Source organism: Cricetulus griseus, chromosome 2, assembly GCF_003668045.3.
Source record: "Cricetulus griseus strain 17A/GY chromosome 2, alternate assembly CriGri-PICRH-1.0, whole genome shotgun sequence".
Taxonomy (NCBI): domain Eukaryota; kingdom Metazoa; phylum Chordata; class Mammalia; order Rodentia; family Cricetidae; genus Cricetulus; species Cricetulus griseus.
The window spans coordinates 383,037,587-383,052,233 of NC_048595.1; the positions used below are offsets into that span (position 1 = coordinate 383,037,587).

The window sequence follows — 14,647 nt, forward strand, 5'->3', positions numbered from 1 at the left end:
TCACCAGGGTCTTGTGTCAAAACCTCAGAGTGTCATGTTTGCCTTGGGATTGACCACACCAACCTGATGACAGTAGCTCTGACGAATAGGGATTTGTTTATTTACTGTACCTGGAAGTGAAAGGAGATGGTTAGTTTGAACTCCTAGCTCAGTGCAGCCAGCCCAAGCCCACTCTCCATTTCCTCCTGACCCAGTATGCAGAGGTGGGTCATTCTCTGGGACATGCCTGAATGGGAGAAGTTGAGATGTAAGGCTGCTGGCTGAGCCTGTCTGGTTTTGTTAGAAAAACTATAGTCTTCATTTCTTTCTAAATTGATTAAATCTTTACAAATTTGGTTAATTAGATGGAGTAGCACCTGGTGGAAATTTCCATGAAGTTACCTTGTGAGGTCAAGTTCTGCTTGTAAAGCCACATTTGTGAGCAGTAGCTCAGGGATCTTAGTGTTCCCAGTGGTGTGAGGGGACTCCTGAGGCTCCCTGAAGGGAGGCTTCTGGAGAGCTGTGCTTCCTGTTCTCTGAAAGGGCCTGAATGTCCGGCCTGTTTGTGGGGGTGTGGGCCTGTGTGGCGCCATTCATCATTGGGCTGGCCCTTAGCCCCGGGTGGCTAGACATGTAGCTGCTGATAGAATGTGGATTCTCCTAGGCATGTGGCCTAGGAGCTGGCGCTTTTCTTGACTCAGTGTTGGGCTCTCAGTAGAGCTGGGGGAAGAAAAAGCTAATTGTTTTGTTTCCCTGTTTTCCTAGCATCCAGCATGTGTATGGAGCCCAGCACCCACCTTTTGATCCGCTGTTACATGGCACGTAAGTGGCAGTCAGTGTCCTGCTTTTGGCAGCTCACTGGAGTTTCTGAGGGAGGGGAATTGTCCTCTCAGTCAGCAGATAACTCAGTGTGAGGCATTGCTGTCTGTGCATAGTTTACCCCGTAGCTGGGCAGTGGGATATGGGGGCTGTGGGTCATAGCACCTTGCAGAGGGCAGAGAGCTGGCACTTTCAGCTTGAGGTCAGTGTGTCTCCACATTGTTCTTACAGCTTGTGTGAATCCTCCCTCTGTGCTGCACTCTCTCTGTCTTGGGCTTGGCTCTTCCAGCTGTCAGCCTCAGTGCAGTGCTAGTGTGGCCCTGAAGGGCTGCACCTGTCTGTCATAGTTCCTCATTCACACTGGGGCCCATGGAATGTGTAGTCACTCTTGGAGGGATCTCCTTTAGACCATTTCTGTGTATGCAAAGGCCCTGTTCTCTGTAGGGTCCTCTTGCCCTGTCCCCTCTGCTGCTTCTTTGGAGCCTGGTTGAGATGGAGGGAGTGTGAGGATGTGCTCTCTAGCCTTGGCACCATTGCTCTGTAGTTTTGTGCTGCTAGTGGCTCTCTCCTGAAATGTCCCACTCCCCATTACGCAGCCTGCGAAGTGCCGAGTCCTATTTTGATGCCTGCAAATTGTGCTTTTCTTGGCACCCTCATCTAGATGAAGTCCTCTCACTGGGGATTCTTTTTTGGCTGAGTATGCATAGTAAAGATGCCTTTGCTTTGTAGCTTGCTCAAGTCCACGCCCAAGGTGCCCACTACCCCAGTGAAGGCCAAGAGGGTCAGCACCTTCCAGGAGTTTGAGAGCAATACCAGTGATGCTTGGGATGCAGGCGAAGATGATGATGAGCTCCTGGCTATGGCGACAGAGAGCCTGAACTCTGAAGTGGTCATGGAAACAGCTCACCGTGTTCTGCGCAACCACAGCCAGAGGCAGAGCCAGCCCTCACAGAAGGAGATGACAGAGCCAGAGCCTCAGCCCATAGCAGAGCCTCCTGTAGCTCCGAGTGGTGACCTCCGCCTGGTGAAGTCTGTCAGTGAGAGCCACACTCCTTGTCCTTCAGGTAGAGATAAAGGGACAGTAGAGCCAAGGATGGACTGGACTGGAATAAGGAAGGATGTGTGTCTGTTTGTAGCAGGACTCTGGGCCATGAGAGCCTATAGGGCTATCTTTCATGTGGCTGTGGCACTCCCAGGCCCAGCAAACAGTCTCATTGCCCATGTGGTCTGGATGTGCTTTTCTTTGTGGAGCCAAGGGCATGTTTTCTACAAATGACATGTTAAGGCTTGTGGTTTGTGTATGGGCCCAAGAGAGGGCCATGGAGGAGCACAGGAGATGGGAGATCCCAGGATCCTTCAGAAATGAGCAACAAGTATCCAAGAATGTGTCTTCTGGGTAAGGGCGCTTTCTTCTAATTTACAGAGGAGAGAACAGATTCAGTAGCTAAGGCCACCCTGCTAGATTCAGAAAGGGGCTTTGTACCTAGCCTGGTTTTCAGGACTTACTTCCGGGAGTTGATGTGTTAAAGTTACAGTTTCTTCAGGTGAGAAATTCATTGGTAACAAATTAGGAATTACTGAGTTTACCCGGGAATAGCAGTGACTTTTGAGTTCTTGGAGAGTTCTGACTGGGATTGCTCCCTTCTACCTCCCGTCTGTGCAGTCTGGGCAGGGTGCCCTCTAGTGGTGGACCCTGGATCCTTTTGCCCATTGCTGTGCTTAGGAGCCATGGACACAACTTCTCAAGCCCCCACGGCTGGGTACAAGATCTAGGGCACTGTTATTGCTAGTTATGGCCCTCAGCACAGCAGATGTAGGAGCTGAGAGTGAGTAGGACTACATGGTGTCTGGCTGGGCATTCTGACAAGAAGCAAATTCAGATCCAGGCAGATGCTGGGGCTGTGGTGTCACATTGTGGCAGCCTCTCTGACACAAGTGAAGTGACTATTTCTCAGGATGTCATGTTACTGGATAAGTGGCATAAGTGGCTGTGATCTCATTGCTGTGTCCTCTGCAAGTTGTGGTTGAACGTCCTGTGTTTGCTTTCTAGGAGAGCTTTTTTTGAGTACTTCATAATAATAGCATGCTGTGGGTGTTCACTGTGTGACTAGTACCATAGCCAGCCCCTTTGATGATAAACTCTTTAAACTCCTCAGGCTTCTAGGAGGAAGTTGTGTTGTTCTTCTTTTATAGCTGTGACACCAAGAAAACCTTGAACTGCTCATGAGGTGGGCCTGGGGCTTAAACCCAAGCTCTGTGGCTCCAGAGTCCCTGCTGCTAGTGCTGGCTACTGCAAAGACCAGGGGTTCTCATTCATAGATTCTGACCCCAGGGGACATGTGGCAGTATCTTGTTGGATAGTGTGTGTTAGAGCTGGAGCAGAGTGTATTTGTCATCGAACATGGTAGGTGTGGTAGGGATCCTGCTCAAATTAAACATCTCCCACACTCCCATTGGTGAGGCCAGGAAGTTCGTGCTGGAGTTGGACTTCTGCCAGGATTGGTTGCATTGGTCCTGGGAGATGCAGGGATGGATGTGTGGATAAGATGTGGTCCTCTTTCTCTGCCCAGGGCTTAGCCCCTGTTACCTGTGTACTGTTGATACTTCCCTATATGAGGAAGCAATGTGAGGTTCACTGGATCCTCACCCTGGATTCTAGCCAGTCCCTCTTGTTCCTCCCAGATAGCTGTGTGATTCTGTCTCCATGACATGTTTTCTTGTGGCCTCTGTCTTAGTCAATGTTCTCTTGATATGAAGAGATGCCATGACCGCACCAACTCTTATACAAGAAAGCATTTAACTGAGGCTTGCTTACGTTCAGGGCAGGAAGCATGGTGGCATGCAGGCAGACATGAAGAAGTATCTGAGAGTTCAGGAAGAGACACTGGGCCTGCTTTGAGCATTTGAAACCTCAAAGCCCATCCCCAGAGACACAAGTCCTACAACAAGGCCACACCTACTCTAAAAATGCCACACTCACTCCAACAAGGTCAAGCCTACTTCAAAAAGAGCCATACCTCCTAATAATCCCTGTCAAGTAGCACCACTCCCTAATGACCAAGTTTTCAAATATATGAGCCTATGGGGGCCATTCCTATTCAAATCATCACAGTCTTGGATGCTAAAATATATAGATAACGGTGGATCCCTGGCGCTTGCTGGCTGGTCAGTCTAGTTAAATCAGTGAGCTTCATGCCCAGTGAAAGACCCTACCATCAAAAATGAGGCAGAGGGCTTGAGGAAGACACCTGCTGTAGAACTCTAGCTTCTACACACAAGTATACATATGTGCATCACACAATGTGCATAGACTCTCCCCATGCCATTATGCTCTTAAATTCTAGTGCCTGTTCTTGCTGATGGGTGGGAGTTTATTCTGAATGCTGCCTGCAGGCAAGGGTAGAAGCAGAAGTCCTCAGGCCAACCCTTGGACCAGATTCCGCCCAGGAGCTTCAGGTCTTGCTCTTGGGCTACTTGTATGGCTTCCTATCATGACTAGGGGGTGGAACAGCATGGATGCAGGCATAAGTGGGGTTCTTGCCCTTCCTTTTCTGCAGTGTCTTCTGTAAACACCAGCATGTTGACTTTAGATCTTTCCTGTGGGGGAGTTAGACCTAGATCAGAGGAGTGGTCAGGGCTTTCCTGACTGTCACTATGTGCTCCTATGCAGGTGTATCTGTTTCACTGGTGAACAGTACTGTCAGTGAATTATGATTAGTGCTGGATGATGGGAGAGGAAAAGTTGTGACCCGACTGTTCACAAAGGGCCAGTGAGTAGTATGGTGAGCATGCGGCCACGTGGATGAAGGACAAAGGTGTTGTCAGGAGGTCAGAGGCTTCTGCTAACCTTAACCTTAACCTCTGTTCTTTGACCCTTTCTAGAAAGCACCAGCGATCCAGTTCCTCTACAACGGTCCCAGTCTCTCCCCCACTCGGCCACTGTTTCACTGAGTGGGACGTCTGACCCACATGCCCTTGGTGGCTCAGCCCTGAGTAAGAGAGAGGCCACTCGGCTAGACAAGTTCAAACAGCTGCTTGCCGGTCCCAACACAGACCTCGGTGAGTCCCTGAGGGTGGCTTGTCTGTTTCTTACAAGACCAAAGTGTCATTACATGTTGCACACATGCTGTGTTTTCATGATATGGAGTCCCTAAGATGCTGGTAATTATCTTCCTTTAGACATGTTTGCTAACATATCCCCTATACAGTTTCCTAATCAATACTTATCATTATCTTTGTGTGTGTGTGTTTATGTGTTTATGTGTGTGGTTTTTCAAGACAAGGTTTCTCTGTAGCTTTGGCTGCCCTGAAACTAGCTCTGTTGACCAGGCTGGCCTTGAAGTCACAGAGATCCACCTGCCTCTGCCTCCTAAGTGCTGGGATTAACGGTGCGGACCATCACCATCCAGCCATCCTTTTTTTTTTTTAATGCTACAGGATACTTTTCCTACTTGTAGTCCTCAGGGGGAGCCCCTAGAATCTGGGCATGTAGTTATCTGTGTACTTCATAGGCTGTGGGTTGTCAGTGATTTCTGAGGAGTGAGGTGGGTGACTACCATCCTGGACTACTGTACTTTGCAGACATGGGGCCAGGGATGGCATAAGTGTGACAGGTAAGGACAAGGTGGGCACTGGGGAGAGAGGAAGGTCATTGCGGTGAATGCTTGTGATTGCTTGCTCCCCTGCAATACCTGTGTAGAGACTGGCTAGGCTCCAAGACTCTTGCTTTCAAGTCTTTTTGCTGGAGTTGCCATCTGATTATTTGTTATTTTGTTTTCACAGCCTGTATTTGCTGAATGAACTCAATGATAGGTGTTTACTAGGTGCTTGAATTTTTCTGAGGGCCGGGAGGTGGTCTTCGCCATGAGATCACTTATGGCAGGGGAAAAAAAAAATCTACAGCTAGTGCCAGAGCAGCACTTTGAGGGCTGAGAGATCCTGGAGATGCAATGCCTGTCTTGGCCAGGAGGTGGCGAGTGTGGCCTGTGGATGGGCTGCAGGAAACTGACCCATGCATTTTGGAAGCTGTAGGATGTGTTGGCTGGAGCAGGGCTGAAGTCCACACAGTGGATCTTTTTTTCTTAGATTAATAAGTTTTGTTTTTGTTTTGTAGGCCTCTCTACATAGCTGTGACTATCCTAGAACTCACTATGTAGATTAGGCTGACCTTGAATTTACATAGATCTATCTGCCTCTGCTTCCTGAGTGCTGAGATTAAAGGCGTGTGCCACCTGCCTGGCCTTTAATTATGTTTAAAAAAAAAACCCAGCAGCACACACATATCTTACAACATTACGAAGCACAGGAGTATGAAGAGTGAAAATGTGCCTCTGCCTTCCCTGTTCAGGAGCCCCCTGTCTGTCAGAGGTGGTCTGTGGACCTTGCTTCAAATGTTGTTATGTCATTTTACACTTAGGGAAAGCATCAAGGGTAGTACAAACAGCTTCTATACACAGCGTCACACAGTTTCACCACTTGTTTGCATTCTGCCCATTCTCCATTCTCTGTCTGTGCTGTGTGTTTGCAGAACCAATTGAGCGTCAGTTGGAGACTGCCTTCCATTTACTCCCTAGGGCTTTGCTGTATACTTCCTAAGAGCACAGGTAGCCAGTTTATTTAGTGTATAGAAATGTAGCCCTGACACAGTGCTATTTTCCTTGTTGTGAGCTTGCACAGTGCATGTTCACATTTACCATGCATACCCAAGAGTGTTCATTGTATCTCCTGCTTCCTTGTCCACAGTCCAGAGCTTGATGGTGCCCTCCCCATAGTCTCCTCTGCTCTGATGTCTCTGTGAGCCTGGAATGCTCATTCCTCTTCCTCATGTGCTTTGACACTGGCACAGTCAAGGTGTGCAGGCAGTGATTTGTCAGATGTTCCTCTGTCTTCCTTGTGATTAGGGCCAGGTGATTGATGCTCAGCAGGAGCATCATACTGGCATGTGTGTTCTTCTCCCCTTTCCTTTTCTACGGAAACTATGCAGCAGTCTGAAGAAGGATGCCTTGGATCTGTGCATTTATGCAGGGCTGTTTCTTCATCCACCCAGATGGACATGCTGGCCTGCACTTCACTTTTTGAAATTGTATGTATTTACAGAGTAATGCATAGAGATCCAAATGCCATTCTTTGGGTGCCCCACAAGCCCTTTACTGACAGGCATGGAGGCTACCCCCGATTTTCTGTTGTTATAGCCCGGGACCTTGTACAGATGATGCAAGAGCTCTTGAAGGCATCTGCTACTTTGATGATGGTGTCCACAGAGCAGTTCTCACCTGGGGAGAGGAGACTACAGACAGGGTGGCTTTTTAGGTTTGGCATAGAGCGAGGTGGGTGGAAGTTCTTGTCACCAAAATAGGAAATCAGGGTTTCTCGTATGAAAGGAGCAGAATCTCCTGGTTGAAGTTGTATTCCTGTTTTCACCTTTCTAGCACATCATGCACCCATGCTTTGCTGATCTGGGGCTGTTAGCTGCTCAGGTTCTGTGGTGGAGCCTGTGTAGGGAGGAGGCAGATCCCACTGTGCTTATGGGAGGAGGTTCTGGAGTTGGTTGCCTGGGTGAAGACCTTGAGCAGGCTTGATAACTTGTGATCCTGGTTCTTAGTGTCCTTGCTCATCTTTGAGATGCGCCTGGAGCTGAACTGAGATGACGCATAGACCACTAGAGTGCTGGCTATAGGTAAAGTCCATTGCTGTTCTGTAGGGTTTCTGTGATATTGGTTATCACAGTATGGCCACTTGGTGATCCACCATGCATCAGAGTTGTTTCCGGACATTTTCTTGGTTATGCCCACTGATTTACAGCCATAGGCAGGTGACCAGAGATAACTGATGAAAACGGGTTTACCTGATGGCAGTCCTGATCTGGTTCAGCTCTGGGCAGAGACTAGAATCTTCTTGTGGGTCTTGTCACTAGGGCAGCATTAGAAATCAGTTTGTACTTGCAATAAAGCTTCCGGGCTTGTGAGTCAGTGTGAGCATGTGTGGATGAAAGGTTAGATGTAAAAAACAGGCTCTGAGTAGGGTTGGTTGATTATGGTTTTCTTATTCTTTTTTAAGAATTCTGTTTGAATGTTTGAAGCTGAAAAGTTAAAGCCATTTACTTTCAAAGATAAACAATTACTGGATTTGTATTTAGTGGCAAGAGAAACATAGCCAGTAAATTGCCTGTTTTCCTAAGGCCTTTAAGGTAGCTCTGAGGACAGTGGAATACATTATCCTCCCATTACATAAAAACCAAAGTGGTAAATATTTGCCGAAGTTGGAGAAGCAAATCGCTGATGTGCGAAGGACCAGCAGAAATGGCTCTACCTGCTGAAAGTCTGCGCCAGTGTCCGCTGCTCTTTGTTTAGCTTATGCTCTGTTATGAGCCCAGGGATGAAAGTAGCAAATAGAACTTAACAGCTCACTCCCCTCTTAGCATCGACTCAATATTTACCCACACAAAGACTGCCTGCTTTGAAGCCTGAGGAAATGACACTTGGAGGCATTCATGTTCATCATGTGTGTCTGCTGATCAGGAGTACCATTCGGAATATGCAAAATGTGCCGCTTCCTGCAGGCTGTGGAGTGACTGCCACACAGCAGTGGGGCTTCTGTGGGCAGGCTCTGTGCAGCGCTTAGTGAGGGCCACTAGCGAACTGTCAGCCAGCAGAACAGGAGGTGTCCTCTTTCCTCTGAGGAGTGAGCCATGCACATAGTCACGGTCCCTAGTACCCAGGTATATCCACTCTGGGTTTGAAGATGGAGAATGTGCCTGGATAGAGGGAAGGAAGGCATAAATGAAATATAGAGTCATGTTCCCTGGAAGCATGGCCATGAACAGATGCCCTGAGTGCTTTGACTTGATGGCCACATTGCAGGGCCTGTGATGATAAGAGTCCACCCTCAGCATGGATGGTGGCTGTGCCCTTACTCTTTGTGACCATCTTACTAAGTGGGAGGAAAGGCAAATCCAACCTACCTTATACAGTTCCTGTGAGGGTAGGAGATAATTTATGTTTCAGTCGTAGGGGAGAAATAGGGATCCAGATCAACATACGCCCTGCCCTCGAAGATCTGGCATTCTAGTCTGGGGAAGAAAGACATATATCTACAGGGATGGTCAGTAAGCAGGTGGTAAGCACACCTTGGGATGAGGCAATGTTGAGGGATAATGAAGATGCTGTTGGCTAGTAGGTGGTCACCAAAGACCCTCTGAAACGAGCATTTCTGCTGAGCCCTGTGTAGAGAGAGGCTGAGTATGGAGGAAGTCATTCCCGGGAGAGGAGCCAGGGTGCAAAGGTCCTGTGGTGGAGGAACTGTTTGAGGAATGGAAAGAAGGTGCTGAGGCTGAGGAGATGGAGGGAGAGAGGCATGTAAAGCAGGAAGGCACTTGGGCTCCAAGCTTCAGAGGGCCATGAGGAGGCACCCAGTTTCTCCTTGAGTACCCTATGGAGTAAAGCTTGTAAGGAAGCATCCTGAGGCCTTCCAGCAATGGTTGGCTAGTGGCCTTGGACTAGGTGGGTTTCTCGAGCAATTGGAGGGGAAGGAGAGGGAAGATGGTGAGTGGGGAAGGGAGCCAAGGGTTTTGGGATTGGACCTGGTGGGGCAATCATTTTCAAGTACTGTCAGGTGAGCCTGATGGATGGTGCCTGATTGGCTGCACATGAAGCTGGGTGGACTTAGAGGAGAGGGCCACAGCATCATAGCTTGGAGCTCAGAGACAGCACTTTTCTAGAAGGGTCATTTGATCAGAGGGAGCAAACCATGGTCCTTTGATGCCACCGGAAAGCTGCAAACCAGTGCATGGTGTCTCAGTATTCTCAGGTCTCTGTCCACCTCCACAGCACCCCTGCCTACCCCTTGTCATTGGATCACTGCTCAGGAGGCTGCATCTGAGGCAGCCCTTCAATGAGTGGAGCAGGGCAGGTTAAGGCCAGGTTGGTTTTGGGCTCTGTTCCCAGCCTCCAGGTCTCTCTCGTTTTTGGTTAATGTGGACAGCAACATTCTTAGTGCTCTTTGGAAGCTACAAGAAGTCATTTCCTCTCCTGTGGGTCTTGTTGGAGTAGTTGGCATCTGGTCCAGAACAGGCTTGCCGTGGGCATCCTGGGATGGCTTGGAAGAGCTATCCATGCCACAGGCAGCTGGCCAGCCAGTGTCTGGTGAGTGTTCCCCCTAGAAGCCAGAGCCACATAATAGCAAGATACCCCTAGTTGGGTTGTGTTGAGTGTTAGAGAAGTGTGTGTGTGTGTGTGTGTGTGTGTGTGTGTGTGTGTGTGTGTGTGTATTGGTGTTTAACATGTTTACTGAAGGTATGGGTAGGCATGGCGAAAATAATGTGAGAGACAAAGCAAACACTAGCTAATTCAGTCTTGCCCCAGATCTCATCAGGAATAGCTCCTTTGAGCTACTAACATGCAGTGATCTGGCATATAGGAAACAAATCCTCATGTCTTGACATGGCTCCCTTTCCACCTGTCACTTCATACATCAAAAGCCCAAGCAACACTCAGTTGCTAGTAGATAGTTGTTATGGAAATGTAAATGTCAGCTCCACAACAGTAAAATAACATGTCCTGTAGGCAGGAGCAGAGCTCACTAGCCATAGGCTCCTGGCTACCTGTGCTGTCCTGCCTTTGCCCTCCAGCCTCCTTTGCTGTGTGCTCCCACCTGGGCATCATCTCTACATCATGTCACCTTAGTGTTTCTGTAACATCATTAATGAGATGCGACTGAAAAGATGGGAAAGGCAGCAAACCCAAATGGCCATTGCATGCATCTGTTGTATCTGAGGCAGCACACTTTTTCTTACCCTCTTGTTAACTCCCAGGCATTTTCCATCCAGCCTTCAAATGCCGAGAACTTTCCTTCAGTGCTCTTCATTTGCTGTGGAATCTGTGGCTCTGGAAAGAGTTTGAGCTGTAGATAAGCACACTGGTTCCTGACTCACAAAGCAGTACCACGTCCTCCCTCCCTCCCTCCTTCCTTCCCTCCCTCCCTTCCATTCCTTCCTTCTTTCCTCTTTTTCATGATTTTTTTTTATAGCTGGATGTGACATTGAATGGCATGCAATGTCACTAAGTTTAAAACAAACAACCAAACCAAATAAGGTAAATGTTTCATCAATAACTACAGCTGGGTGTATCTTCTGTGCAGTAGGCTATTGTTCAAGGCTCTTTAAGATAACTTGTTTCTGGGGATGATGAGCTTTGGTGTGCCATTCTCCAGAGGAGATATTAAACAATGTGCATGGGCTACTGTATAGTTTTAAACAGGCAGGCAGCCTTAAAGTTGCTCTCTTGCATTTGTCTTTTTATCTCATTGTCTCCTTTGAAGTTTAGGGTATTAAATAATTGTGCAATTATGAGGCTGCAGGATCAACAAAATTAATGCAAATATTTCCTCTACTTGAGGACAGAGAATGGAGAGTACATAAGAACTGCAGGAATTCCTGTTCCTTTTTCCTCAGCAACATTGCCTATCTGCCATCATTTGTCTGCCTCTAACATTATTAGAGTTTGTGTCCATCTGTCTGCTTTATAGATTGGGCTTCCTGCAGGCTGTGACTGAGCCACATGTCCTTATTATATTCTAGTGACCTGTCAGAGGTATGTGTGTAGAACCATCTCAGGAAGTGCCAGTGAAGTTACTGGAGTTACCACATGTCAATTTATCTCCTGCTCATTGTTTTTTAGCAGTTATTAGTACTTCAGGCTCACCAGTTGACATAGGATGCTTTGTGTTATGGGGTGCCAGAGGAGAGGGTTTTCAGAGCATAGCAGGAAAGTAGACCTAGAGGCCTTTATATATACAGCACTGTGCTTCTCTTGGTGGTTCTGGAGATTGGGAGTTGGCATTGGTTTAGAGGTTTAGCAATGTCCAAGGATCTCGGCTCCAAGTCACCTGTCCTCCCATTCATGGCCACAAGGTGGCGATCATTATCTTGTGGTCTGTAGCCTTGAATCCGGCAGGTTTTAATTGTTCAATGTATTTTGTTGACATAGATTCATTGTACACAACGATGGTTTCATAAACACGTTTTCAAACAACTACCACTCCCCACCTTTCTCTCCCATTCCATTCCTTTTCCAAGACAGTCTCACTTCTGCTGCAATGCTATATGTATATAAGTATGAATTTATATATCTGTGTGAAATCTAGAATCCACAAATGAGAACAGATGGCGACATTTTTCCCCCTCTGAGTTGACTTGTATTACTTAATATGACCCTCAGATGTAACTGTTTTCCTGCAGATGGCATAACCTCGCTCTTCCTTATGGCTGAGTAAAACTATGTGCGTGCGTGCGTGCGTGCGTGCGTGCGTGCGTGCGTGCGTGCGTGCGTGCGTGTGTGTGTGTGTGTACACTCCATGGTCAGGTCCACTTGCCTGTTGATGGACTCCTGCACAGATTTGGTAGCCTGGCTGTCATGAGCACTGCCATAGTAAGTGGAGGTGGGCAGGCTCTGAGGTGTGCTTACATAGAGTCCTGTAGGCAGTCACCCTATAGTGATAGCAAGGTCACACTGGTTCTATTGCCAGTTTTCTTTGAGGGATTTCCATGCTGATTTTCATAGCAACTGAACAAGTTTATATTCCAGTGGTACCTATGTGGGGTCCCCCACATCATCATCATCATCGTTTGTTGCTGTCTTAATGACAGCCATTCTGAGTAGGAAGAAAAAGAACATTACTGTTGTTTAGTTTGTATTTCTCTGATTACCAAGACTTTTGAACTTTGGTTTTTATGTTTATTGGCCAGTACTTAATCTTTTTGAGGACTATTTTTATTTGTTGACTGGATTGCTTGGCATTTTGGTATCTAATCTGTTTAGACCTTTATATATCATAGATACTATTTTTATGGCACATGTGTAGTTTGTAAAGATTTCACTCAGTTATTGCCTTTGCTGTGCAAGCTTTACGGTTTCTCTCTCTCTCTCTCTGTCTCTCTCTCTCTGTCTCTCTCTCTCTGTCTCTCTCTCTCTGTCTCTCTCTCTCTGTCTCTGTCTCTCTCTCTCTCTCTCTCTCTCTCTGTGTGTGTGTGTGTGTGTGTGTTTTCTCTGTGTAGCTTTGGCTGTTCTGGAACTCACTCTTTAGACCAGGCTGGCCTTAAACTCACAGAGATTCGCCTGTCTCTGCCTCCTGAGTGCTGGGATTAAAGTAGTGTGCCACCATCTTTTGGCTCTCAAGCTTTACAATTTCTTGCACTCCGACTGATCAGGCCTTATTCTCTGAGCTGTTAGAGTCTTGTTCAGAAAGTTCTTGCCTTTGTCTCCTTGCCTTTCTTCCCATGTCTTCTAATAGCTTCCTAATTTCAGGTCTTATGTTAAGGTCTTTGATCCATTTTGAATTGATTCCTGTTTCATTCTTTTTCATGTGAATACCTGGTTTCCTCAGCTCTGTTTGTTGAAGAGGCTGTCTTTTCTCTAGCATACATTTTTGGCATCTTTGTGAAAAATCAGATGGCTGTGTGCATATGTTTCTGGGTTTTCTCTTGTATTCCATTGACCTTTGTGGCAGCCTTGTAGTTTTTATTACTGTGGCTCTGTAGTACATGCAGAATTGCTTTGGTAGTCTGTGGTCTTTCACATCTATATTCATGTTAGCATTTTTTTTTCTGTTTCTATAAAGGATTTGCAATTTTGATGGGGATTGCACTAACATTTAACATCTTCATTGTAGAGGCTTTTCACTTCTTTGTCTAAGTTTATTCAAATATATTTTATTGTTCTGAAGGTATTGTGAATGGGGTTGATATTTTGATTTCTTTCTTAGATCTTCTTTACAATTTTCTCATTTCTGTCATATAGGATAGCTCCTAATTTTTGTAAGTTGATCTTATACCCTGATTTGCTGAAAGTATTTATCAGTTCTAAGAGTTTCCTTATGAAGTCTCTAGGGGTCCTTATGTATCAAGTCATGTGGTCTGTAAATAATGATAACTTGACTTTTCTCCCTTTTGATGCCATTTTATTTCTCATCTTCTTGTGCCTTACTAAGATTTTAAGCAGTGTACTGAATGAGAGGAGAGCGTGGACATCCTTCCCTTGTCTTGCTCCTGATCTTAGTGAAAATGTAGTGAGTTTTTCTCCATTTTTTATGATGTTGGCAGTAGAGTATAATAAATACCTTTTATTATTCTGAAATATGTTCTCTCCATTCCTAGTCTCTTCAGGGTGTTTTATCATGAGAGGGTCCTGGACTTTGACTAAGGTGTCTTCTGCATCTATTGAAATGTCCTTGAATCTGTTTATGAGATGTTTTATATTTATTGATTTGTATGTGTTAAACCATTCCTGCACTGCTGAAATGAAACCAAATTGATCAGAATGAATGCTTGTTCTGGTCAACTTCATGTCAGCCTGACCCAGGTTCTGAGAGGAGGGAACCACAACTGAGAAAATGCCTTCATAAGGTTGGACTGTAGGCAAGGATGCATAGCATTTTTTAAAATTAGTGGTTGATGAGGGGACACATAGCCCTTGGTGGGTGGTCCCATCCCTGGGCTGGTAGTCCTGGGTCCTATAAGAAAGCAGCCTGAGCAAGTTATGGGGAACAAGCCAATACACAGCATCTGCCATGCCCTCTGCGTAAAGTTCCTGCCTCCAGCTTCTCACCCTGCTTGAGTTCCTGCCCTGGCTTCCTTCAGTGTGGACTGTGAATATGGAAGTGTAAGACAAATACGCCCTTTCCTCCTCAGCTTCATTTTGGTTATAGTGTTTCATCATAGTGATAGTAACCCAAACTAAGACAGTGCTCTCTGAATTTGGTTTGTAAGGGATTTTTTGTTTGTTTGTTTGTTTTTTTTTTGTTTTTGGTTTTTTTGAGACAGGGTTTCTCTGTGTAGTTTTGGAGCCTGTCCTGGAAC

The 14,647-nt window shown here is 46.5% G+C and overlaps 1 protein-coding gene across 4 annotated transcripts in view; it reads left to right on the forward strand.

Moving 5' to 3' along the window:
• The window catches only part of Tbc1d22a (TBC1 domain family member 22A), a 333,288-nt gene that overhangs the window by 17,748 nt on the left and 300,893 nt on the right, over positions 1–14,647 (forward strand). For all 4 annotated transcript variants that reach the window (XM_027396204.2, XM_027396205.2, XM_035440810.1 and 1 more), the window contains exons 2-4: positions 745–801; positions 1,528–1,862; positions 4,681–4,857. In XM_027396204.2, the coding sequence (XP_027252005.1) occupies positions 745–801; positions 1,528–1,862; positions 4,681–4,857 (569 nt within the window). The remainder of the gene's footprint in view (positions 1–744; positions 802–1,527; positions 1,863–4,680; positions 4,858–14,647) is intronic.